The 19,670-nt window shown below is 41.7% G+C and overlaps 1 protein-coding gene across 3 annotated transcripts in view; it reads right to left on the bottom strand.

Moving 5' to 3' along the window:
- Positions 1–19,670, bottom strand: part of iqub (IQ motif and ubiquitin domain containing) — a 52,978-nt gene that overhangs the window by 11,448 nt on the left and 21,860 nt on the right. For 2 of the 3 annotated variants that reach the window (XM_072552675.1, XM_072552677.1), the window contains 7 exons: positions 15,174–15,308; positions 14,585–14,719; positions 11,522–11,689; positions 10,237–10,412; positions 8,228–8,383; positions 1,741–1,951; positions 42–217 (listed from right to left, as the gene is read on the bottom strand). In XM_072552675.1, the coding sequence (XP_072408776.1) occupies positions 42–217; positions 1,741–1,951; positions 8,228–8,383; positions 10,237–10,412; positions 11,522–11,689; positions 14,585–14,719; positions 15,174–15,308 (1,157 nt within the window). The remainder of the gene's footprint in view (positions 1–41; positions 218–1,740; positions 1,952–8,227; positions 8,384–10,236; positions 10,413–11,521; positions 11,690–14,584; positions 14,720–15,173; positions 15,309–19,670) is intronic. The other variant, XM_072552676.1, reaches the window with a different exon arrangement.

The raw sequence follows: 19,670 nt of genomic DNA, 5'->3' as shown, positions 1-19,670 counted from the left end.
GGCTTGTATGAAATTGTTTTAATATAATAAGTAACATTGACCTTATTCAAAAGATTCTGAATTAGTTTTGGTCCAGTTTCCTTAGCAGCATCAACTTTGTGTCGAGAAATTGATGCAATAAGCTGTGCTTCTTGCTCCAGCAGCGTGTAAAGAGCTGCTTTTCTCTCTGGTCCAGTAAGAGTCCGGTTTATGTTACTCAGCTCCTCCTGTTTCCACACTATATACACATAAATAAAGAACATAGAGGTAATCTCAATTTTCAGTCTTACCACAACCAATGAGTACCAGCAACAAATGATCACATAAAATAATCAGAATGAGTACGTAAATGTAAAGACCAAATCATTTTACCTTTCTTTGTAACTTTGACTCTTATAAAAGAATAGTTTTAAAAACCAAGGATCGTGTAAAGTATTACTGCACTTTTTAAAAGCAGGTAACCTAATATTCATTGTAAGTGCTATTTACAGAGCTGCTGATTCAAGCAGTAGTAGTTGTCTAGTTGCAGACAAGTAGGAGCATCTGTGAATGGAGATTTGACCAGTGGTAAGTAGTTGAATGGCCTGGGGAATAGTGACCTGTAATCAGTGACAAAGGCCTTCTACCTGCCAACAACCTTCCTAGGTAGCTGAACAGCTTGTGGATGTGAATGTTTAAGGAGAAACCATTGGACCTATGGAAAGGAAGGAGATGGATTTCACGCGAAAAAAGATCTCAAGCCTGAAAAAAGGAAGTTTATTTACCGCATCAGTTACTGTACACAGGGGCTTTTAACCAATAATTCAGAGACATTACATGTGAACCACTCACACTTTTGTAACCTGCAGGCAAGTGTAAGTACCTGAAGAAGGAAGGTCAAGAAACAGCAACAAGTCCTCACAAGCCAAATAGGATCATTTAAGCAAATCCTGTGAACAGGAACCATTGAACTGCCTTCCCAGTCTTTCTGTCCACCTTGACATCCATATCTTCCTGTGTCTATCTTTATGTGTGCATAGGGGGAGTTTTATAAGCGGGTTAGAAATTTAATCAGTAGAATTAAATGGTTTTGTGAAGATTTGTAGTTCAGGTTGTGGATGCATTTGTCGGTTTACTTGCCAACTCCAAATGGAGTTGTTGGTTTGCTTGATGAGCTGGTAGTTTGTCATACAGATGTTGTGTCATCATGTGAGGTAACATCATCAGTGTGACTTCTGTGTAGTGTTGTTGTTCTACTCTGCTTGACATTTATATGATTTGGTCTGTTGAGGTGGGTAATGACAACACCCATCTTAACAGACCAGATCATATAAATATCAAGCGGAGTAGAACAACAATGCTTTATAGAAGTCGCATTGATGATGTTATCTAGCATGGTGATGAAACATGTGCAGAAGAATTATGTGTCATTGGTTTATAATTATTTACTTGTAAATAGAATCTGCTCATTTGTATAGAAACCTGCTCCATAGTTTCTGTCAACCAAGGGCTATAAGTCAGGTAAATTGGAAAATGTAGGCACTTTTATAAAATTCTTTCACTTTTATGTGACTTCAGGAAAAGCAGGGCTTGATTTCCAGCATGCTATCCAAATTAGTTACAACAAGACAAAAAAAAATCAGAACTGAAAGTGAATGTCACCTCTGAATTGACACAAAATGTCCAAGTTCAGGAATAAAATAACATTTAATAAAAATAAAAATTATGTCCACATTACAGGAAGCAAGAACATTAAAGGTCTATCTTAAAGCATAAATATACCTTCCAATGCATGAAAGAGTAGGTCAAAATCTTCTTTTGTCTTAGGATTCATTCTTCTTTCATACTGTTTCTTCAAGTATTCTTGCTTTCCCATTTTAATTTTTAGTTCTTGCTCCTGTTCCCATTGTATCCTCCTATCCCTTTGCATCCTCAGTTGTTGAACATAATTCTTAGCAGCCCAGCGTCTAAAGTGGGTCTGCAGCACAATTACCTAATAAGAGGAATAAAACTATGCAGCTAAAAATCACACATGAATTTTTGTTCATACATCAGTACAATAATACAGACATCTTTTAAAACAACGCTTTTGTAAATGTGATAACATTTATTTCTTATTGCCATCAAATAATCTTCTCCAAGAAATTAGCTGGTGCTAATTACCAACAGGTTAATCAGAGCAGATACTTGGCGGCTACAGTTCACTGATTCCCAGCAATCATTTAGCTGTACCTTCAGTGCATGCTCGTTACCATCTTACATGCCCATGGACATCATTCTCCTCAACCTTATATCCATTCAGCTTTGACAAAGGGTCAGTTAGACTCAAAACGTCAGCTCTTTTCTTTCCTTACAGATGCTGGTGAGATTTTCCAGCATTTTCTCTTTTGGTTTCTTATATCCATTCAAGTTGGCATTTGCAAACCATCAGCCTTGCCATGTCATCATATCAAATCACACCACTTGAGTTTGTCAATACTCTACTTCAGAGTTAACAATATACATGTTTCTGCCAAGTTGCTACAGAGCATGGACCAGGCATTTACATGGCAAACACATTTGCTTCAACCAAATAACCATGTGTGAAAGTCTAAGGGGAGCAGTCCATAAAGGTATTAAGGTGGACTGTGGTCAGTAACACTACAATCAGTAAAAGAGCTCATTCAATTCCATGCTAGGTGATGGTTACGTTCAGGAGGGAAAAAGTGAGGACTGCAGATGCTGGAGACCAGAGTTGAAAAATGTGGCGCTGGAAAAACACAGCAGGCCAGGCAGCATCGGAGGAGCAGGAGAATCGACGTTTTGGGCATAAGCCCTTCTTCAGGAATGAGGTTGGTGTGCCAAACGGGGTGAGATAAAAGGTAGGGGGGAGGGGCGCTGGGAATACGATAGGTGGAAGGAGGTGAGGGTGAGGGTGATAGGCTGGAGAGGGGGTGGGGGCGGAGAGGTCGGGAAGAAGATTGCAGGTCAAGAGGATGGTGCTGAATCCGGGGGTTGGGACTGAGATAAGGTGGGGGGAGGGGAAATGAGGAAGCTGGAGAAATCTACATTCATCCCGTGTGGTTGGAGGGTTCCTAGTCGGAAGATGAGGCACTCTTCCTCCAGGCGTCGTGTGGTCAGGGTCTGGCGATGGAGGAGGCCAAGGACCTGCATGTCCTTGGTGGAGTGGGAGGAGGAGTTAAAGTGTTCAGCCACAGGGCAGTTGGGTTGGTTGGTGCGTGTGTCCCAGAGGTGTTCCCTGAAAAGTTCCGCAAGTAGGCGGCCTGTCTCCCCAATGTAGAGGAGACCACATCGAGTCCAGCGGATACAGTAAATGATGAGTGTGGAGGTGCAGGTGAATTTGTGATGGTTACGTTCAGTCAGGCACTTGGTTCCACTGAGGACTTGTGCCCTTGCAATCCGTGGATCAGGATCATGAGTAAGCCATTTAGCCCATAGATTCTAGATCATTGCTGATCATCTATGCAATGCTGCTATCAAACTCTACCTCCATATCCCTTGGAGTCATTAGTCACTGTTTCTTTTCCTGACACAAAGTAAATTTCTTAAATTGGAGGCACTGCTAAGGGAAGTTGCAGTAATCATGCCTTCAATCATTAGTAATGTCACCCACCTAGGTGCACTTTCTAGTCAAGTTGTTTATTGTCTGTGAATACAGATTAAGAATTTTGACTTCAAACAATCATGATGAACACACTGAATTGTTGCCATAGAGTTACGGTATCCCTATGTAACAACGAGCACAATGTGATTTTTACATCTGGTTTGAAAGGGAAACGATTGGATCTAAGACTTGCATTTTAAACCTGAATAAGGGAAATTATTTGACACAAAAACTAAGTAAGCTGAACTTACCAGGAATAGAATGCCATGTGCTAGATAAATAAGGAAGAAGTAGCAAACATTTAAGGCAATATTTCAGAATACATATGTTCCAACTATAAAGAAAAATTCTAAATTGAGGAGCTAGCATCCATGGTTATCCAAAACATTTAGAGAAATAGTATTTAATTACGCAAAAATGAGTGGTGGGTCAGATCATTGGTCAGAATATAAAAAACAGCAGACAGTATGATCAGGAGAAAGAAATGAAAGCATAAGAAGAAGCTAACTAGATACATAAAAATATATTGTGAAAGTTTTTATATTTACTCAAAAAGGAGAAGAGTACGTTGAGAATTGGTCCTGAAGACAGTGGGAATGGGGAATTAATAGTAGACAAAAAGAAAAGGCAAATGAACTAAACAAATATTTTCTTTTTGTCTCATTAGAGGGGACAAAGAACACCTTGTCAATTCTGCCATGCATAACCTATTTCAATCAGAACCTGATAAGATTCTGCCCAGTGTTTATCCTAAGTATTGTCGATATTAAAATGCACACTTTGGCTGTAGTCCTCAATATCGTGGTTGAAGGATCTCTGATAGCTGAGCCTATCTGCAGTCAAAGACTTGGTTACTTGTCAGAGATGAATAATGCTTGGCTGTTACAACTCCTTTCATCTTTGGTTATCTGAAGATGCTGCTTATCTCGCAACTTAACCAGGTACAATAATGAAAATATACTGGAGCAGACATTTTAACAGTGCAAGTGAAACTATAATGACTAAAGTGAAAGGTTATTTATACCCATGACATATTTTACCCATGTTATCTGTGTCGTCAGAAAGTTTATTTTTCTTATTCCGTTCCACCTCCATGTTCAAATGTAGTCCCAATTTACAAAGCTGGAGGTGGAGAAATCCTGCTTTTAGTTGGCAATGTTGACCGGAGACTAGATGGTTACACCTGGATGTGTTATTGACAACATCCTGTCCGAAGTTCATCCTCTTCGGTTTGACGTTCTGTCGGTTTTGCGCACACAGGCAATGGGGACGTGGAGGGGCTCGGCACGCCAGGAATTCCTGAGAAGTTCGACCTCTACTGTCCTACCTTTCGTGTCTGTTGGAAACGTACAGCCTCCATGAAAAGAAGGAGCGCCTACCTCTGGGTGAGGCTGAGACCCCTTGATTCCCATTTTACCCTGCCGTTGACATTGAGAACCTATAACTAGAGCGATGGGTGTAGGTCCAGACACAGAGCTTGATGAGGTTGGGTCTCTATGGCAGCTGCTAACCTCTCCATGGAGGTAGTCAGATACATGCATGATGAAGCCATCACAGTACTGATTTCATTAATGAACTCCTTGATCTTTTTAATGTAGCTTACTGAATGTCTCTGAGAAATCTACCTACTGTTGCTGTGCTTGTCCGTGCATTCTAACAAATGGCCAATACTATAGAACCATCTTCTGCTTGGGCAGAGACAGTGAGTGATCTCCAGGAGTTCTCTGAGAGACAGAGACTGGAGCATTCCTTCTTCAGTCAGTTGCAGACATGTCAAGGATGTGCTCACCAGATTGTGCCCCTGAGTTTAATGTTGCAAGAGAACCCACCAAGGTGTAAGATCTGAGCTGGTGAAGAGTGCAGGAGGAAACCTAGCTGGCACATCCTTTGAAGTTTCCTCCTTAGAGGCAGAGCTGAACATTTCTGGCCTTGGCCTCAGCCTGACAAAAATTCATTGAGTGCACCTTGTACATAAGACAAGAGACGGAATTATTTGCCTAAAATTAAAGTTAGTACAGATTAAGAAAGAGTCAGCAATGATGTTTATGGAGAGCAATGAAGCACAATGAAGTTGACTCGATTGAGTGGCCATTGCTATCTCCCAGTCACCACATGATCTTCTCTGTCTAATTTGAAAATCTTCTTGCAGACAATGAGAATTTCCACAACACTCTCTCCCATCCATCCAACAATTCACATCCTAGTCTGATTATTAGCCATTTTGAGACAAAGTGAGGGATTAAGTACAATGAAAGTGGATGGAAAAGCAGTTCATGATAATGCATAAGTAGGATAGGTTGCATAGAAAACTCAAGAGGGTAGGAGGGGTTATTAGTATGAAAGTTTGAAGGAGGTAGAGCTGTTGATTGGACATGATGCATGCATTAGTGAGAGTTGGAGACAATGATCCTTGGTGAGAATCACGTGTATTGGCAAAGTTAGATGGTAATCCTGCTAGTGTCAGTTGCAGGGAGAATATGAAGTGAATTGATTTAGTTTTATTGTTAAATGTACTCAAATAAGTACAGCAAAAAGTTTATAAGTCACCACATTAAGGCGCCACCTCAGGTACAGACCTACCCAGGTACAGAATCTGAAGAACAAATTCTACGGAAAAAAAGATAGAAAAATTAATGAAAGGTTCAGAATAATAGGCTTTCAAACCCAGTCCACAACGGCAACTAGCTTCCAGTAACTGCAAGAGAGACCTGCGCTGGACCTACAATGTAGGATACTGGATTAGTGGTGCTGGAAGAGCACAGCAGTTCAGGCAGCATCCAACGAGCAGCGAAATCAACGTTTCGGGCAAAAGCCCTTCCTGATGAAGGGCTTTTGCCCGAAACGTTGATTTTGCTGCTCGTTGGATGCTGCCTGAACTGCTGTGCTCTTCCAGCACCACTAATCCAGTATTTGATTTTCAGCATCTGCAGTCATTGTTTTTACCTACAATGTAGGAGCCAAGATTAGAGTAGTGCTGGAAAAGCACAGCAGATCAGGTAGCATCCAGGGAGCAGGAAAATCGACGTTTCGGGCAAAAGCCCTTCATTAGAAATGGCTTTGAATATTCCTGACTGGCTTTTGCCCGAAATGTCGATTTTTCCTGCTCCTCGGATGCTGCCTGACCAGCTGTGCTTTTCCAGCACTGCTCTAATCTTGACTCTAATCTCCAACATTTGCAGTACTCATTTCTGCCCACCAATGTAGGAGTCATGACACTTTAGGCGCCAAGTCTTCGCCACTGGGCCCACTTTGTGAATGTTGCTGAATCCTCACTCACCCCAAAACCAGGAGTCCTCAGCTCCGCAGCCTCACCAATAACCAGAATCCCCACTCAGGGTCTTCCACGATGGCAACCAGGCATCCTTGGCTCCCACACTGCCTCGATGATACCAGGAGTCCCTGCTTCAGGCATACCATATTCCCACCACTACCACACCAACACCAGGAGTCCCTACTCTGGGCCAACACCACCAAATGTCTCTGGATCCACTACCAGGCCAGACTGCTGTGATAAAAACAATGACTGCAGATTCTGGAATAGAGTGGTGCTGGAAAAGCACAGCAGTTCAGGCAGCATTCAAGAAGGAGGAAAATCGACATTTCAGGCAAAAGCCCTTCATCAGATTTCTTGCTCCTCGGATGCTGCCTGAACTGCTGTGCTTTTCCAGCACCACTCTAATCCAGACTGCTTTGATGCCAAGAGCCCTGCTTCAGCTGCAGATGTTGCCTTGCCGGCTCCATCTTGATGAGTCCACTGCCGCCAGCACCAATGCCCCCAAACGCTGGAGGAGCTTTTATGCCACTGCCGCTGGCCCCAAGTACTGGAAGGACGTTCTTGCTGCCACTGCCACAAACACTGGGAGGACATCCATGCAGCCGCTGCCTCCAATTGTCAGGAGAAGTCACATCTGCCACTCCACACCCGGCCCACTCTCACTACCGTGCCAAAGCTACCAACCACTCACCACAGAAAAGTAAAGAAAGAAAAAGGATGGAAGCAAAAGAAAAAAAAAGGAAAACAGATGGGAGTGGATGTGCTTATTCTTGCAGAGCACAGACATTCATTGACATTTTTGTGCATTGCTGGGTGTCTCCTCTGACACAGTATTATACCAAACTGCTACTTGGGTCCAGGCTGGCTTGGTCTGGTGGCATGGCCTCCTGTGACAGTTGACAGAAATAAAATAGCACTGCTCTTCACCACCCATCGAGCAGCATCTCCCAGATCCCCGTCCATTATGCACAGTGTAAAGGACAGTTCCTAGTTTATAGTGTCCAGAGTGATGTTTTAAGTATGGTGCCAGTGATGTGAATGTTACAAGATCCCTGGAGTGAAAAAACACTTCCAGTACTCCTGACATGCAATTCCACAAAATGGATACTGAAATAGCCACCAGTCGCACTCATACAGTGAAGAGCAGAAATTTCATGATAAAAGCCACTTTGATCCATTGTGGTTCAGGTGCCATGAATCTTGCTTGACAAAACACTGACTGAAAATGGGAATAATCCACTCATAACTTTATATCGGCATATCACCTATCTAAATCAATTATTATTTGAACCTGTTACCATGGGGAAAAAATGCTATAATTATGTAGTTAAGTTGCTGGTTCAGAAATGTTAAAAATGTTTACAATCTTTCTAGACACATTAATAACTCACCGCTTTCAATCTCTGAGCATGGTATTCTGCAGCAGTGAAGTATTTTCCTGGAGTAACCAATTTGTCTGTGATATTGGACACGTAACAGCCAATTTTGGTCATTTGTGTAGATGTGTTATTTGTTGTTTGCTGATACTGATTCTTGGCAGAAACTGTCTAAATGGAAACAATATTATTTATTGAGGAAATTTGCCAAAGACAAAAGAAAATAAGTGTTATTACAATAAGCAAAATTTGTGAAGAACAAACATCATCATGCATCTCCTTTTTGATTTTCTCATTAATTTCATAGTACGTTTACCCCATTAATAATTAGGCTAATTAACTCCAGAAGTAAAAGAGCCATTTTTTCTCAATACTGGCAAGCAGTTAGCATATTGATAACAAAGCCCACACTGAAGAAGAACAGAATAACAACTTCTATTAATATGGCATGTTCAATGTTATGAAGAGTTCCAAGGCATTTTCCAGGAGCATTACAAAGCTAATTACGCCACAAAACCAAACTAGATTATACTAGAACTGAAAGCAAAAAAATGCTGAGATCACAGCAGGTCAGGCAGCACTCACAGAGAGAAAGCAAGCTAATATTTTGAGTCTAGATCACTCTTCAAGTGAGGTGAAGTCAGGTCTGCTGAAGAGTCATCTAGTCTCAAAACGTTAGCTTGCTTTCTCTTCATGGATGCTGCCTGAGCTGCTGTGACCTGCAGCATTTTTTGTTTTCAGTTCAGATTTTATCATCTGCAGTGAGATGTCCTGTATTATACTAAATTATAACGAAGTTGTTGGAGGGTTTGAGCTACAGGGAGAGGCTGAATAGGCTGGGGTTGTTTTTCCTGGAGCATCAGATGCTCAGGGGTTACCTTATAGAGGTTTATAGAGGAGTGGGGGAGTCCAGAACTAAATGGCATAAGTTTAGGGTGAGAAGGAAAAGATTTAAAAGGGACCTAAGGGGCATTTTTTTTCATGCAGAGGGTGGCACTTGTATGGAATGAGCTGCCAGAAGAAGTGGTGAAGGCTGGTACAATTACATTTAAAAGACATGTAGGTGGGTACATGAAAAGAAAAGATTTAGAGGGATATGGGCCAAGTGCTGACAAATGGGACCAGATTAATTTAGGTTGGACTGAAGGGTCTGTTTCTGTGTTGTACATCTTTATGACATTATAAGTAGATTTTAAAAGAGGAAAGGAATGTAGAGATGTTTATGGAGGAAATTCCAGAATGTACGATCTAGGCAACTGAAGGCATGGTCAGTATTAGAGAAGCTTTTCAAATTGGAACTATTGAAGAGGCCTGGGTTCAGTGAGTACAGATATCTTGGAGGGTTGTAGATTAGGAGAAAATTTTAAAGATAGGAAGTGGAGAGACCATAGCATGATACGAACATAAGGCATTGTTTAACTTGAGAAATAACCTGGATTATAAATCCTATATTCATAGATTTATATGGGAGAGATAGTGAGCAGGAACTGATGTGGATTCAGACACAGGCAGCAGTTTGAATTATGTTAAGTTTCCCATGTATGGGCTGGCCAAGCGTGTTTTGATAAACACAGGCAAGGACAGAATTAGTAATGATATTGAAGTGGAAATAGGTGGTCTTAGGAGTGATGTGGATTTGTGGTAATAAGCTCATCTTAGTGTTAGAAACAAATTAAAAGATCTTCTTATCATTGAATCCACCCCTGTGGAGACAAATGTTCTCAACATTTATTAGCAGAGCTTGCACGGGCAGTCAGAGTTTCATCTGAGGAATGGAAAAGTAAAAGAAGTGCCTTGTAAATTCATTTCACATTTCTGCCACTGGTTAACACAGAAATGTTGAAGTTAGCATTAAAGCTGAAAACCTACTCCTGAAGAGCTAGCTACGTGACAGGAAAATACTTTTCATAAGAGGGTGGAATTTTCAAGAAAGCAATAACATATTTATAAAACACAACAGCAGGTTAAAACTTGAAAAGTTTTAAAAATCTAACAAATTACATAACAAATTTGCTTCAATTTACCTGTGTTTCCCTGCAGAACCTCTCCACACAGCTACAGTTTGTTTTTTTGATCGGAGTCTGTGTTCCTGCATGATGAAATTCTTTTCCTGTAATCTTGTGCCTGAAGCCACCCAAAAAAGGCTTGTGATAAGGACGTCTTTCAATTTCCACCACAACACAATAACAAGTCTCATCTTCTGTAAGAAATCAGTGTTACTTGTTGAAAGAGAAAACTTTCAGAATATACATTTAAGACCATAAGACATAGGAGTTGAAGCAAGGCCAGTTGGCCCATTGTTCATAAGCAATTGTTTTAATCCAGTATTTTCTCCTTTTGATAACGTTTGCATTCTAGACTTAATGAATGTATAAGTGATATCATGTTTCCTTGTTTTATTTGTAATAAGTACCTGTCTGTAAAGGAGGAGTATGTTTGTTTATAACCTGAAGTAATGAAATACAACCCTAGGCATTTCGAGCCACCCACCTTTAACTTCACATTTACCATGGCCAATCCACTTAAAAACCCATGCAGACAGGGAAGAATGTGCAAATTTCCCACAGACAGCCACCCAAGGCTGGAAGCAAATCCAAATCCCTGGCCCTGTGCGCTTTTGTAATATATGCAAAAGGACTCACAATTCAATCTGTGTTGTAGCTTTCTGCAGTCTTTCTCCAGTTAAATAATAGTTGAGACTGAAAATTTAGTGCTTGAAAAATTGCAGGTATAAGTCTGTCTTCTACCATTCATCCATTCAGCGTGTTAGTACAATGAAACAGCATAAATAAACTTACTCATTGCTCAAAGACCTCAAGATACCTTTGTGAAACAATATGTGTGGACAGCTAAGGCCCAAGGACTTTCATCCTCAAAATCTATTAATTTCATCTGGTCAGAAATATATGAGCAAGTAACGAGTCAATATCTCCATATATCTTGAATGGAAATGGAGCTAAAAATCATCATAATTTTCAAGTCTTAGTATGAAAATGTATTGACTTTTGTACTTATAAAGAGGCCCAGTAGTAGAATGCCCCTCTATGTGCATCAGGCACAGAGTAAACAGAAGAACTGATCCACAAGTTAACACGTACCTCGTTTACAAAATTTCAAAAATGAGAAAGGTCAGGAATTGATTAAAAGGATCAAAAGTGTAAGATGAAAGATCCACATTGTTCCTCAATTTCCTCCATAATTCTAATGTTTCTGTTTAAAAATAATTGTTGTAGAGCTGTGCGTTCTTGGACAAATCTGAATAGATTTATCTTAGTATCTAATATTCATGGGTTGGTGCTTATGCAATACCTTTTTGAATGGTGACAGTTATTACATCAGACGTGGCAGATTCCTGCTGTGGTCTAATTAGTTTGATTGGGTGTTTTTCAGGATCAACAGATGTCAGTTCCAGCTGGATAGAGCCATGTGGTCTGACTCCTAAGTCTACCAGCGTTTCAGAGTCCTTAGCTATTTTGCCTAAAACATAAGACAAGAATGTTAATTCATTAGAAGCTTAAACCTTAATATTAGGTTGAGGTCCAAAACTTTCTATGATCAATTCATTCAACATGAAAATAGTACAGACTTCATTCTGTAATAAAAAATACAACCAAATTCTTCACATTTTCAAAAATACATTGTTTTAGCAACAATAACATGTTTCTACACAGTATCTCCAATGTAATAAAACATTCCTTTGCCCTTCACACAAGCATAATAAGGCCAAATTTACAAGCCACAGAATATTGATATTGAGCTGAATGGCCAAAGTCTTTGTCAAAGAGGTAGTTTACAAGGAGCATCCCAAATGAGGAAGGAGAGAATTAAAGAGGTGGAGAGGTTTAGGAAGAGAACTCCAGAGACTTGAGACGAGGCAGCTGAAATTTTGACTCCAAATGGTAGTACAATTAAAATGGATAATAATCAAGGGCTATTCTTATATGTTGTTCCCATCAAACAATTTAAGATCATATTAAGACTCGCCAAAACTTTAGGTTGTAAGGTAACAGCTCATATCTGTCTGTTAGGCACAAGCAGCAGTGAAGAGGAGTGTATATTTTTGCCTCATTCATATACTCCGTCAATTTTCAGTACAATAATGTGGATTTTCAATCAGTATATCTCTCAGATTCACTGAGATGCATCCATGAACAAAACTGCAGAACTCAATTCTCCCAGATGCAAAACAGGCATTTCTTCTCCAACTCCAAGCAATCAACATCTTGAGCAAAGTTAAATTATAAAACTGCTAAATTATAAAATAAGTACTGTTCTTGGAGCATCTCCAAATATCCTCGCAGGTAATGACTGCAAAATTATGAAAATATCCTATTGAATCAGTAACATTAATGGGCCTGAGGAAGGCTTTGCTCACTGAACAGTATGTTCTCTACCCCACTGCAGCAACTGTCTCTCAAAGATACTCAATTCAAAAACTTTTAAATATATCACTACAACAGGCAAGTTTAATCTTATGTACATTAAATAGATCAATAGGGCTTATTGAACTTTACAATGGAAATCATCTGTGTCGAACCAAACTGATCTGATATAAATCTGTACACAAACTGTAGTGAGGATTTGGATCTGCAGTTTTACTAATTTACCAGAGGTAAGGAACTCCAAATCAGTCTGCATTAAGTAAATCCAAAATTATGACTACAAAATATTTTAGGCAATGTTCTCATTTTTAGTCAGAATGGGGTGTTCAATGGCCACTAGCATGCCCCCTCCCAATGCCAAATAACTTGACCTATCACTTGGTAATCAGATCATTAAGAATTTAGGTGGTTATCTTGACATTGGCATTCTGAATTGCCTGAAACCGCTGGACAATCAGTGGCAGGGAGGTTCTGGGACTTAAGAACCTTCACCAAGCCTAAGCCTTGGGTAAGACAGCAACAAGAAGGTTAGTGTTCTTTATCTTACGCAGGGTGGAGTTGCAGGGAGAGGGACATCAAAGGCAAGGGCAGACAGGTGCACTTCAGAGGCCACCCCTTTGTCCCCCAATCCAGCAAAAAAGGCCATCCTGGTTTCATTGTTGGAAAACTTTCCCACCCAATGCAAAGGCAAGAAATCAGAGAGGTGATGAGTTGAGGCACTTAAGTGGCTATCACTTGACTACTTAAGCATCTTAATTACTGGCAGACTGAGAAAGCTCTAAAAGGACCTTCCTGCCCAGAACATAGTAAGTGAGGTGGCAAGAAGGTGTGGACATCTTGTCAAATAGATGGGCCTAATTAATTCTCCTTCTCACCACAATCAGATAGGGAAAATAATTCCATCCACTAATTCCACTACTCTACGATCGTCCTTTGCAATCGTGGCAATGGATTTCCATTATCCAATTACTAACATGCCTGACCCTGTCAGAATTCAATGGGTTAGTATCAGCCAGAACGTTTGAAAATTACTGATCACCTTTAAGACTAGCTACAGCAACGAAATTACTTAACAAAATCTTATGGACCACACTTCAAAACAATTGTGTCAACAGTCACAATCAGCATTTGAGACCACATTACATGTTGGTAGCACTACAGGCAGGTCAACCCAGGATGTTATCTTACCAATCAATTCCTATCTGTTTCTACAGACTGTAAGGTAGTGGATGGAAGAGCTGCACATCTATGCTAATAAGATCTCATACTTCTAGTGTAATTTGAAGATCCAGTATAGCTGGTAACATGCTGAAAAAAGCCTTGTACTGACAATAGTCCAAATCCACCAAAAAGACTGTAACATGCATTCCACTTGACATTTCAAATCAAGTTGATTTAATTTGGCCTGACTTCATCTGTACTTCTGTTCACACAGAAATGCTTTACAGAATGTTACAAGGGTGATAGGGGTGGATAGAAAGGGACAGAATAACTGCCACTTTTATGAGCATCTTACCCGTGACTGGCGTTACAGTTATGTACCCAGATTTAAAGGGTTGGAGTTTTAAACAGTGGTCTTCAAAAGGTTTGGTTATTGACCTGTGAGAGGCATGAGGAAAATGGAAGGTTGACCTGCGAAATGTAAATGAGAGAGTGGAAATCTACAGTGACCACAAAAAGAATTGAATGGGTAGTTAAGATAATCATTACATTGCATGTATTTAGAACGTAGAACTCTCTTCTACAATCTGACATTCCAGGAGAATTCTTAAGTACTTTCAAAATGGAAATTGTTTGAAATACTGTAATATTCAGAATATTTGGAGAGGAAGCAATTTCTGAGACAAGGTGGTTTATGTTAGTAAAAACAATGAGACAAAACCTGATAGACAAAATGATTAACCACCAGGCTAGAAGATTCCATGGCTAATAATGCATCAGATAACAGTTCAGTCAACACATATATTGTCACACATTATTTCAGCCTTACTGTCACATGTTATTTCCAGTTTATTTGCTGGTACTTTCAACTCTTTTCCAAATCGTGCTTTTAGCTTCCCTGTTGTAAGGCAGATGGGGAGTGCCACAGTCATAACATCACCAGTAGGAAGTAGGGCAACTTTAACTAAATTAAAAAAGCACAAAAAATTAGTTTGAACACAAAAATAAACTTGGTACTGTTCTACTGAATTAACATTGGAGTAATTTATTCATAGTCATTATTTATATTATAGCCATTTGTGTTTAGCAAAACCTGTAAATCAAAACTCCCTCCCAAAAAAAACCTGTAAATTTGAGGAAGGCATTTTGATTCCAGAATTAAAATTAACTGGAAAGGCACATTTTGTAGATTCCAAAATCATTCTGCCTCTCTACAGTACAATGGTTATGAATATTCAGTAGTTTTCTGCAAATTCAAAATTTGGCAATTTTTTTGAACCATTATGTACCATCCAACAGTCAAATATAACACTGGTTAACATTGCAATATACAGGTTAAATGCTTGCTGTTAAGTCAGTTAATCAGGTAAACCATAAACTGAACACATGCAACAACATTTTTCTTTGGGGGTCATTACCTGTGACTGTACTACTTGCAATATCTGGTGGTGGGGTCTTTGGTAGCGGAGGATATGCCTGCAGTACTGATCTCTTTTTTAAGTCTCTGTCAGCAGCAGTTGGTGGAGATCGATAAACCAAGCATTCGGTAGCATCTTACCAGCAAGAGGGAAAACAGGAAAATAAATGTAAAACCTAAAAGGTGTGAAGAAATACACAGCTGGTGCAACACAGTGACACAAGCTCTTTTCATTCATATCCTATCAACTTGTATGTCTAGAGACTGGTAGAGCTAGTTTGTTTGCTAGTTCTATTCAAATGTTATCTGATTGAAATGCACACAAACCATCAAAGTCCATTGTGTTTACTTTTATCGTAATCTATTCTGATTTATGAAGGATGTATATTAACTACAGTTGATTCCTTGCTGGGTTGCATGATAGTAACCAATTTTGGTGTTTCAGTCGTGAAAGAAAGCTTCATTTTGCTTCTGAGGGAGAGATCACGCCATACTTATGCTAACCTTACCACATTTCCCCTCTGTGATTACTGAAAATTTCAACAGAAGAAGGAATACTAGCTAGAATTTCATGATTCTTAACCCAGTACTCTGGGTTCAATAGTTGGGCTCTCACCATTGGTTTGGCTGAGATAACTAAATTTGGGGAAACGTGGGGAGAAACCTAGAATCTCTGTAAAACTCATTGAATAAACTTATAAATGAGAACATTTTTTTACCTTCGTAACTTTATAAACAATCAAATATTTATAACTGGGAACAACCACCAAAAAAAAATTAAAATTTATTAGTTATTAGTATATCCTGAAGTTAATGTCATTATTTGATAGGGATGCAGAGGTAACGTGGAACAGAGATGGTTATAAACTAATTGGGTGAGAACTTGATTGGGTGCATTTCAGCCTATAATCATCCCAGTTTATATGCAACCTGGAGGCTTAGGGAGCTTGATAGGGTAGATGTGGAGAGGTTGTTTCCCCTTATGGGATAGACTAGGGCCAGAGGAGAAAAATCTCAAGAGTAGAGCCTCACCTATTTAATACTGGATTAGTGGTGCTGGAAGAGCACAGCAGTTCAGGCAGCATCCAACGAGCAGCGAAATCAACGTTTCGGGCAAAAGCCCTTCATCAGGAATAAAGGCAGTGAGCCTGAAGCATGGAGAGATAAGCTAGAGGAGGGTGGGGGTGGGGAGAGAGTAGCATAGAGTACAATGGGTGAGTGGGGGAGGAGATGAAGGTGATAGGTCAAGGAGGAGAGGGTGGAGTGGATAGGTGGAAAAGAAGATAGGCAGGTCGGACAAGTCAAGGAGACAGTAACTGAGCTGGAAGTTTGAAACTAGGATGAGGTGGGGGAAGGGGAAATGAGGAAGCTGTTGAAGTCCACATTGATGCCCTGGGGTTGAAGTGTTCCGAGGCGGAAGATGAGGCGTTCTTCCTCCAGGCGTCTGGTGGTGAGGGAGCGACGGTGAAGGAGGCCCAGGACCTCCATGTCCTCGGCAGAATGGGAGGGGGAGTTGAAATGTTGGGCCACGGGGCGGTTTGGTTGATTGGTGCGGGTGTCTCGGAGATGTTCCCTAAAGCGCTCTGCTAGGAGGCGCCCAGTCTCCCCAATGTAGAGGAGACCACATCGGGAGCAACGGATACAATAAATGATATTGGTGGATGTGCAGGAACGGATACAATGCTGCCTGAACTGCTGTGCTCTTCCAGCACCACTAATCCAGTATTTGATTTTCAGCATCTGCAGTCATTGTTTTTACCTCACCTATTTAAGACAGCTGGTTATGCAATTGGTGGAATTCCTTACCATGGAGAGCTGTAGAAGCTGTGTCATTGGGTGTATTCAAGCCTGAAATAAACAGGTATTTATTCTGTAAGGGAATCATGAGTTCTGGTGAAAAGGCAGCAAAGTGGATTTGAGGCTGGTCAGATCAGCCATGATCTAACTGAATGGTGGAGAAGACTCAATGGCCTACTTCTGCTTCTATATACTTTTATATATGGGGAAGGGGTCTTATGATGCAGTTGTACTATCCCTACCTCTGAACCCTACCAGAGACATGTTTCCATATGAAGTTGATTAAAAGAAATAGGTGTTGGAATAAAACTGACGACTGACTGGATTCTGTCTAGCCAATATTTAATCTCTGTTTTTATCATTGATAACAGTGGATTTAGCTATTTGCAAGTCAACAATTGAAAACAAAGAATTATTATACCAAAGACTGATTTACACAAAACTTTCGAGAGATGGCTGAGTCAAAATCTAAAGCATTGGGGTTTGAGCGGCAGGGCATGTTCAACCTAACCATTTTATAATATGGGAACAACTAAGCAATGGTGTTGATGCTGGTGATGTTCAAGTTGGAATAAAACTGACCACAAAGGCATATGCCTGAACTCTGTCTGAACAACATTTTATGCTCTGGTTTCACTGATGGACATGACCCCTTTGCCCGCCTCCAACACAATCCATCCACCTGGACACCCCGTGCTGGCCTATTACCTGCCCTCGATCTCTTCATTTCCAACTGCCGCCGAGACATTTACCTCCTCAACCTGTCTACCCCCCTCCCCCTCTCCAACCTCTCACCCTCACAATGCGCAGCCCTCCACTCCCTCTGCTCCAATCCCAACCTCACCATCAAACCTGCAGATAAAGGGGGTGCAGTGGTAGTTTGGCGCACTGACCTCTACACCGCTGAAGCCAGATGCCAACTTGAAGACAGTTCCTCCTACTGCCCCCTTGACAATGACCCCACCCCCCCATCACCAAAACGTCATCTCCCAGACCATACAGACCGTCATCACCTCAGGAGAGCTCCCACCCACTGCTTTCAATCTCATGGTCCGGGAACCCCGCACCATCCGGTTCTACCTCCTTCCCAAGATCCACAAGCCTGACCACCCTGGCCGACCCATTGTCTCAGCATGCTCCTGCCCCACCTAACTCATCTCCACTTACCTTGACACTGATCTATTCCCCCTAGTCCAGGAACTCCCCACATACGTTCAAGACACCATCCACACCCTCCACCTCCTCCAAGACTTCCATTTCCCTGGCCCCCAACGCCTCATTTTCACCATGAACATCCAATCCCTCTACACCTCAATCCACCATGACCAGGGTCTCCAAGCCCTCTGTTTCTTCCTCTCCCGACGTCCCCAACAGTACCCTTCCACTGACACCCTCATTCATTTGGCTGAACTGGTCCTCACCCTTAACAATTTCTCCTTCGAATCCTCCCACTTCCTCCAGACCAAAGGGCCGTATGGAACCAGCTATGCCTGTCTCTCTGTTGGCTACGTAGAACAGTCCATCTTCCGTAGTTACACCGGCACCACTCCCCACCTCTTCCTCCGCTACATTGATGACTGCATTGGCTCCACCTCGTGCTCCCGCGAGGAGGTTGAGCAATTCATCAAGTACACCAACATATTCCACCCCAACCTTAAATTCACCTGGACCATCTCTGACACCTCCCTCCCCTTCCAGGACCTTTCCATCTCCATTAACGACGACCAACTTGACACTGACATTTTTTACAAACCCACCGACTCCCACAGCTACCTGGATTACACCTCTTCCCACCCTACCTCCTGGAAAAATGCCATCCTGTATTCCCAATTCCTCCCCCTCCGCTATATCTGCTCCCAGGAGGACCAGTTCCACCACAGAACACACCAGATGGCCTCCTTCTTTAGAGACCGCAATTTCCCTTCCCATGTGGTTAAAGATGCCCTCCAACGCATCTCGTCCACATCCCACCCCTCTGCCCTCAAACCCCACCCCTCCAATCATAACAAGAACAGAACCCCCCCCTGGTGCTCACCTTCCACCCTACCAACCTTTGCATAAACCACATCATCCAAAGACATTTCCGTCACCTCCAGGGATATATTTCCCTCCCCACTCATTTCCGCTTTCCACAAAGACCGTTCCCTCCGTGACTACCTGGTCAGGTCCACACCCCCCAACAACCCACCTCCCGTCCTGGCACCCCCCCCTGCCATTGCAGGAATTGTAAAACCTGCACCCTTACCTCCTCCCTCACCTCCATCCAAGGCCCCAAAGGAGCCTTCCACATCCATCAAAGTTTTACCTGTACATCCACCAATGTCATTTATTGTATTCGTTGCTCCCGATGCGGTCTCCTCTACATTGGGGAGACTGGGCACCTCCTAGCAGAGTGCTTTAGGAAACATCTCCGAGACACCCGCACCAATCAACCAAACCGCCCTGTGGCCCAACATTTCAACTCCCCCTCCCACTCTGCCAAGGACACGCAGGTCCTGGGCCTCCTCCACCACCGCTCCCTCAGAACCCGACACCTGGAGGAAGAACACCTCATCCTCTGCCTCGGAACACTTCAACCCTATGGCATCAATGTGGATTTCACCAGTTTCCTCATTTCCCCTTCCTCCACCTCACCCCAGCTCCAACCATCCAGCTCAGCACTGCCCTTGTGACCTGTCCTACCTGCCTATCTTCCTTTCCA

The sequence above is a fragment of the Chiloscyllium punctatum genome, chromosome 32 (genome assembly GCF_047496795.1).
Source record: "Chiloscyllium punctatum isolate Juve2018m chromosome 32, sChiPun1.3, whole genome shotgun sequence".
In the NCBI taxonomy this organism is placed as follows: domain Eukaryota; kingdom Metazoa; phylum Chordata; class Chondrichthyes; order Orectolobiformes; family Hemiscylliidae; genus Chiloscyllium; species Chiloscyllium punctatum.
The sequence above is the reverse complement of the archived record's forward strand: the minus strand, read 5'-3'. Positions and strand labels throughout refer to the sequence as shown.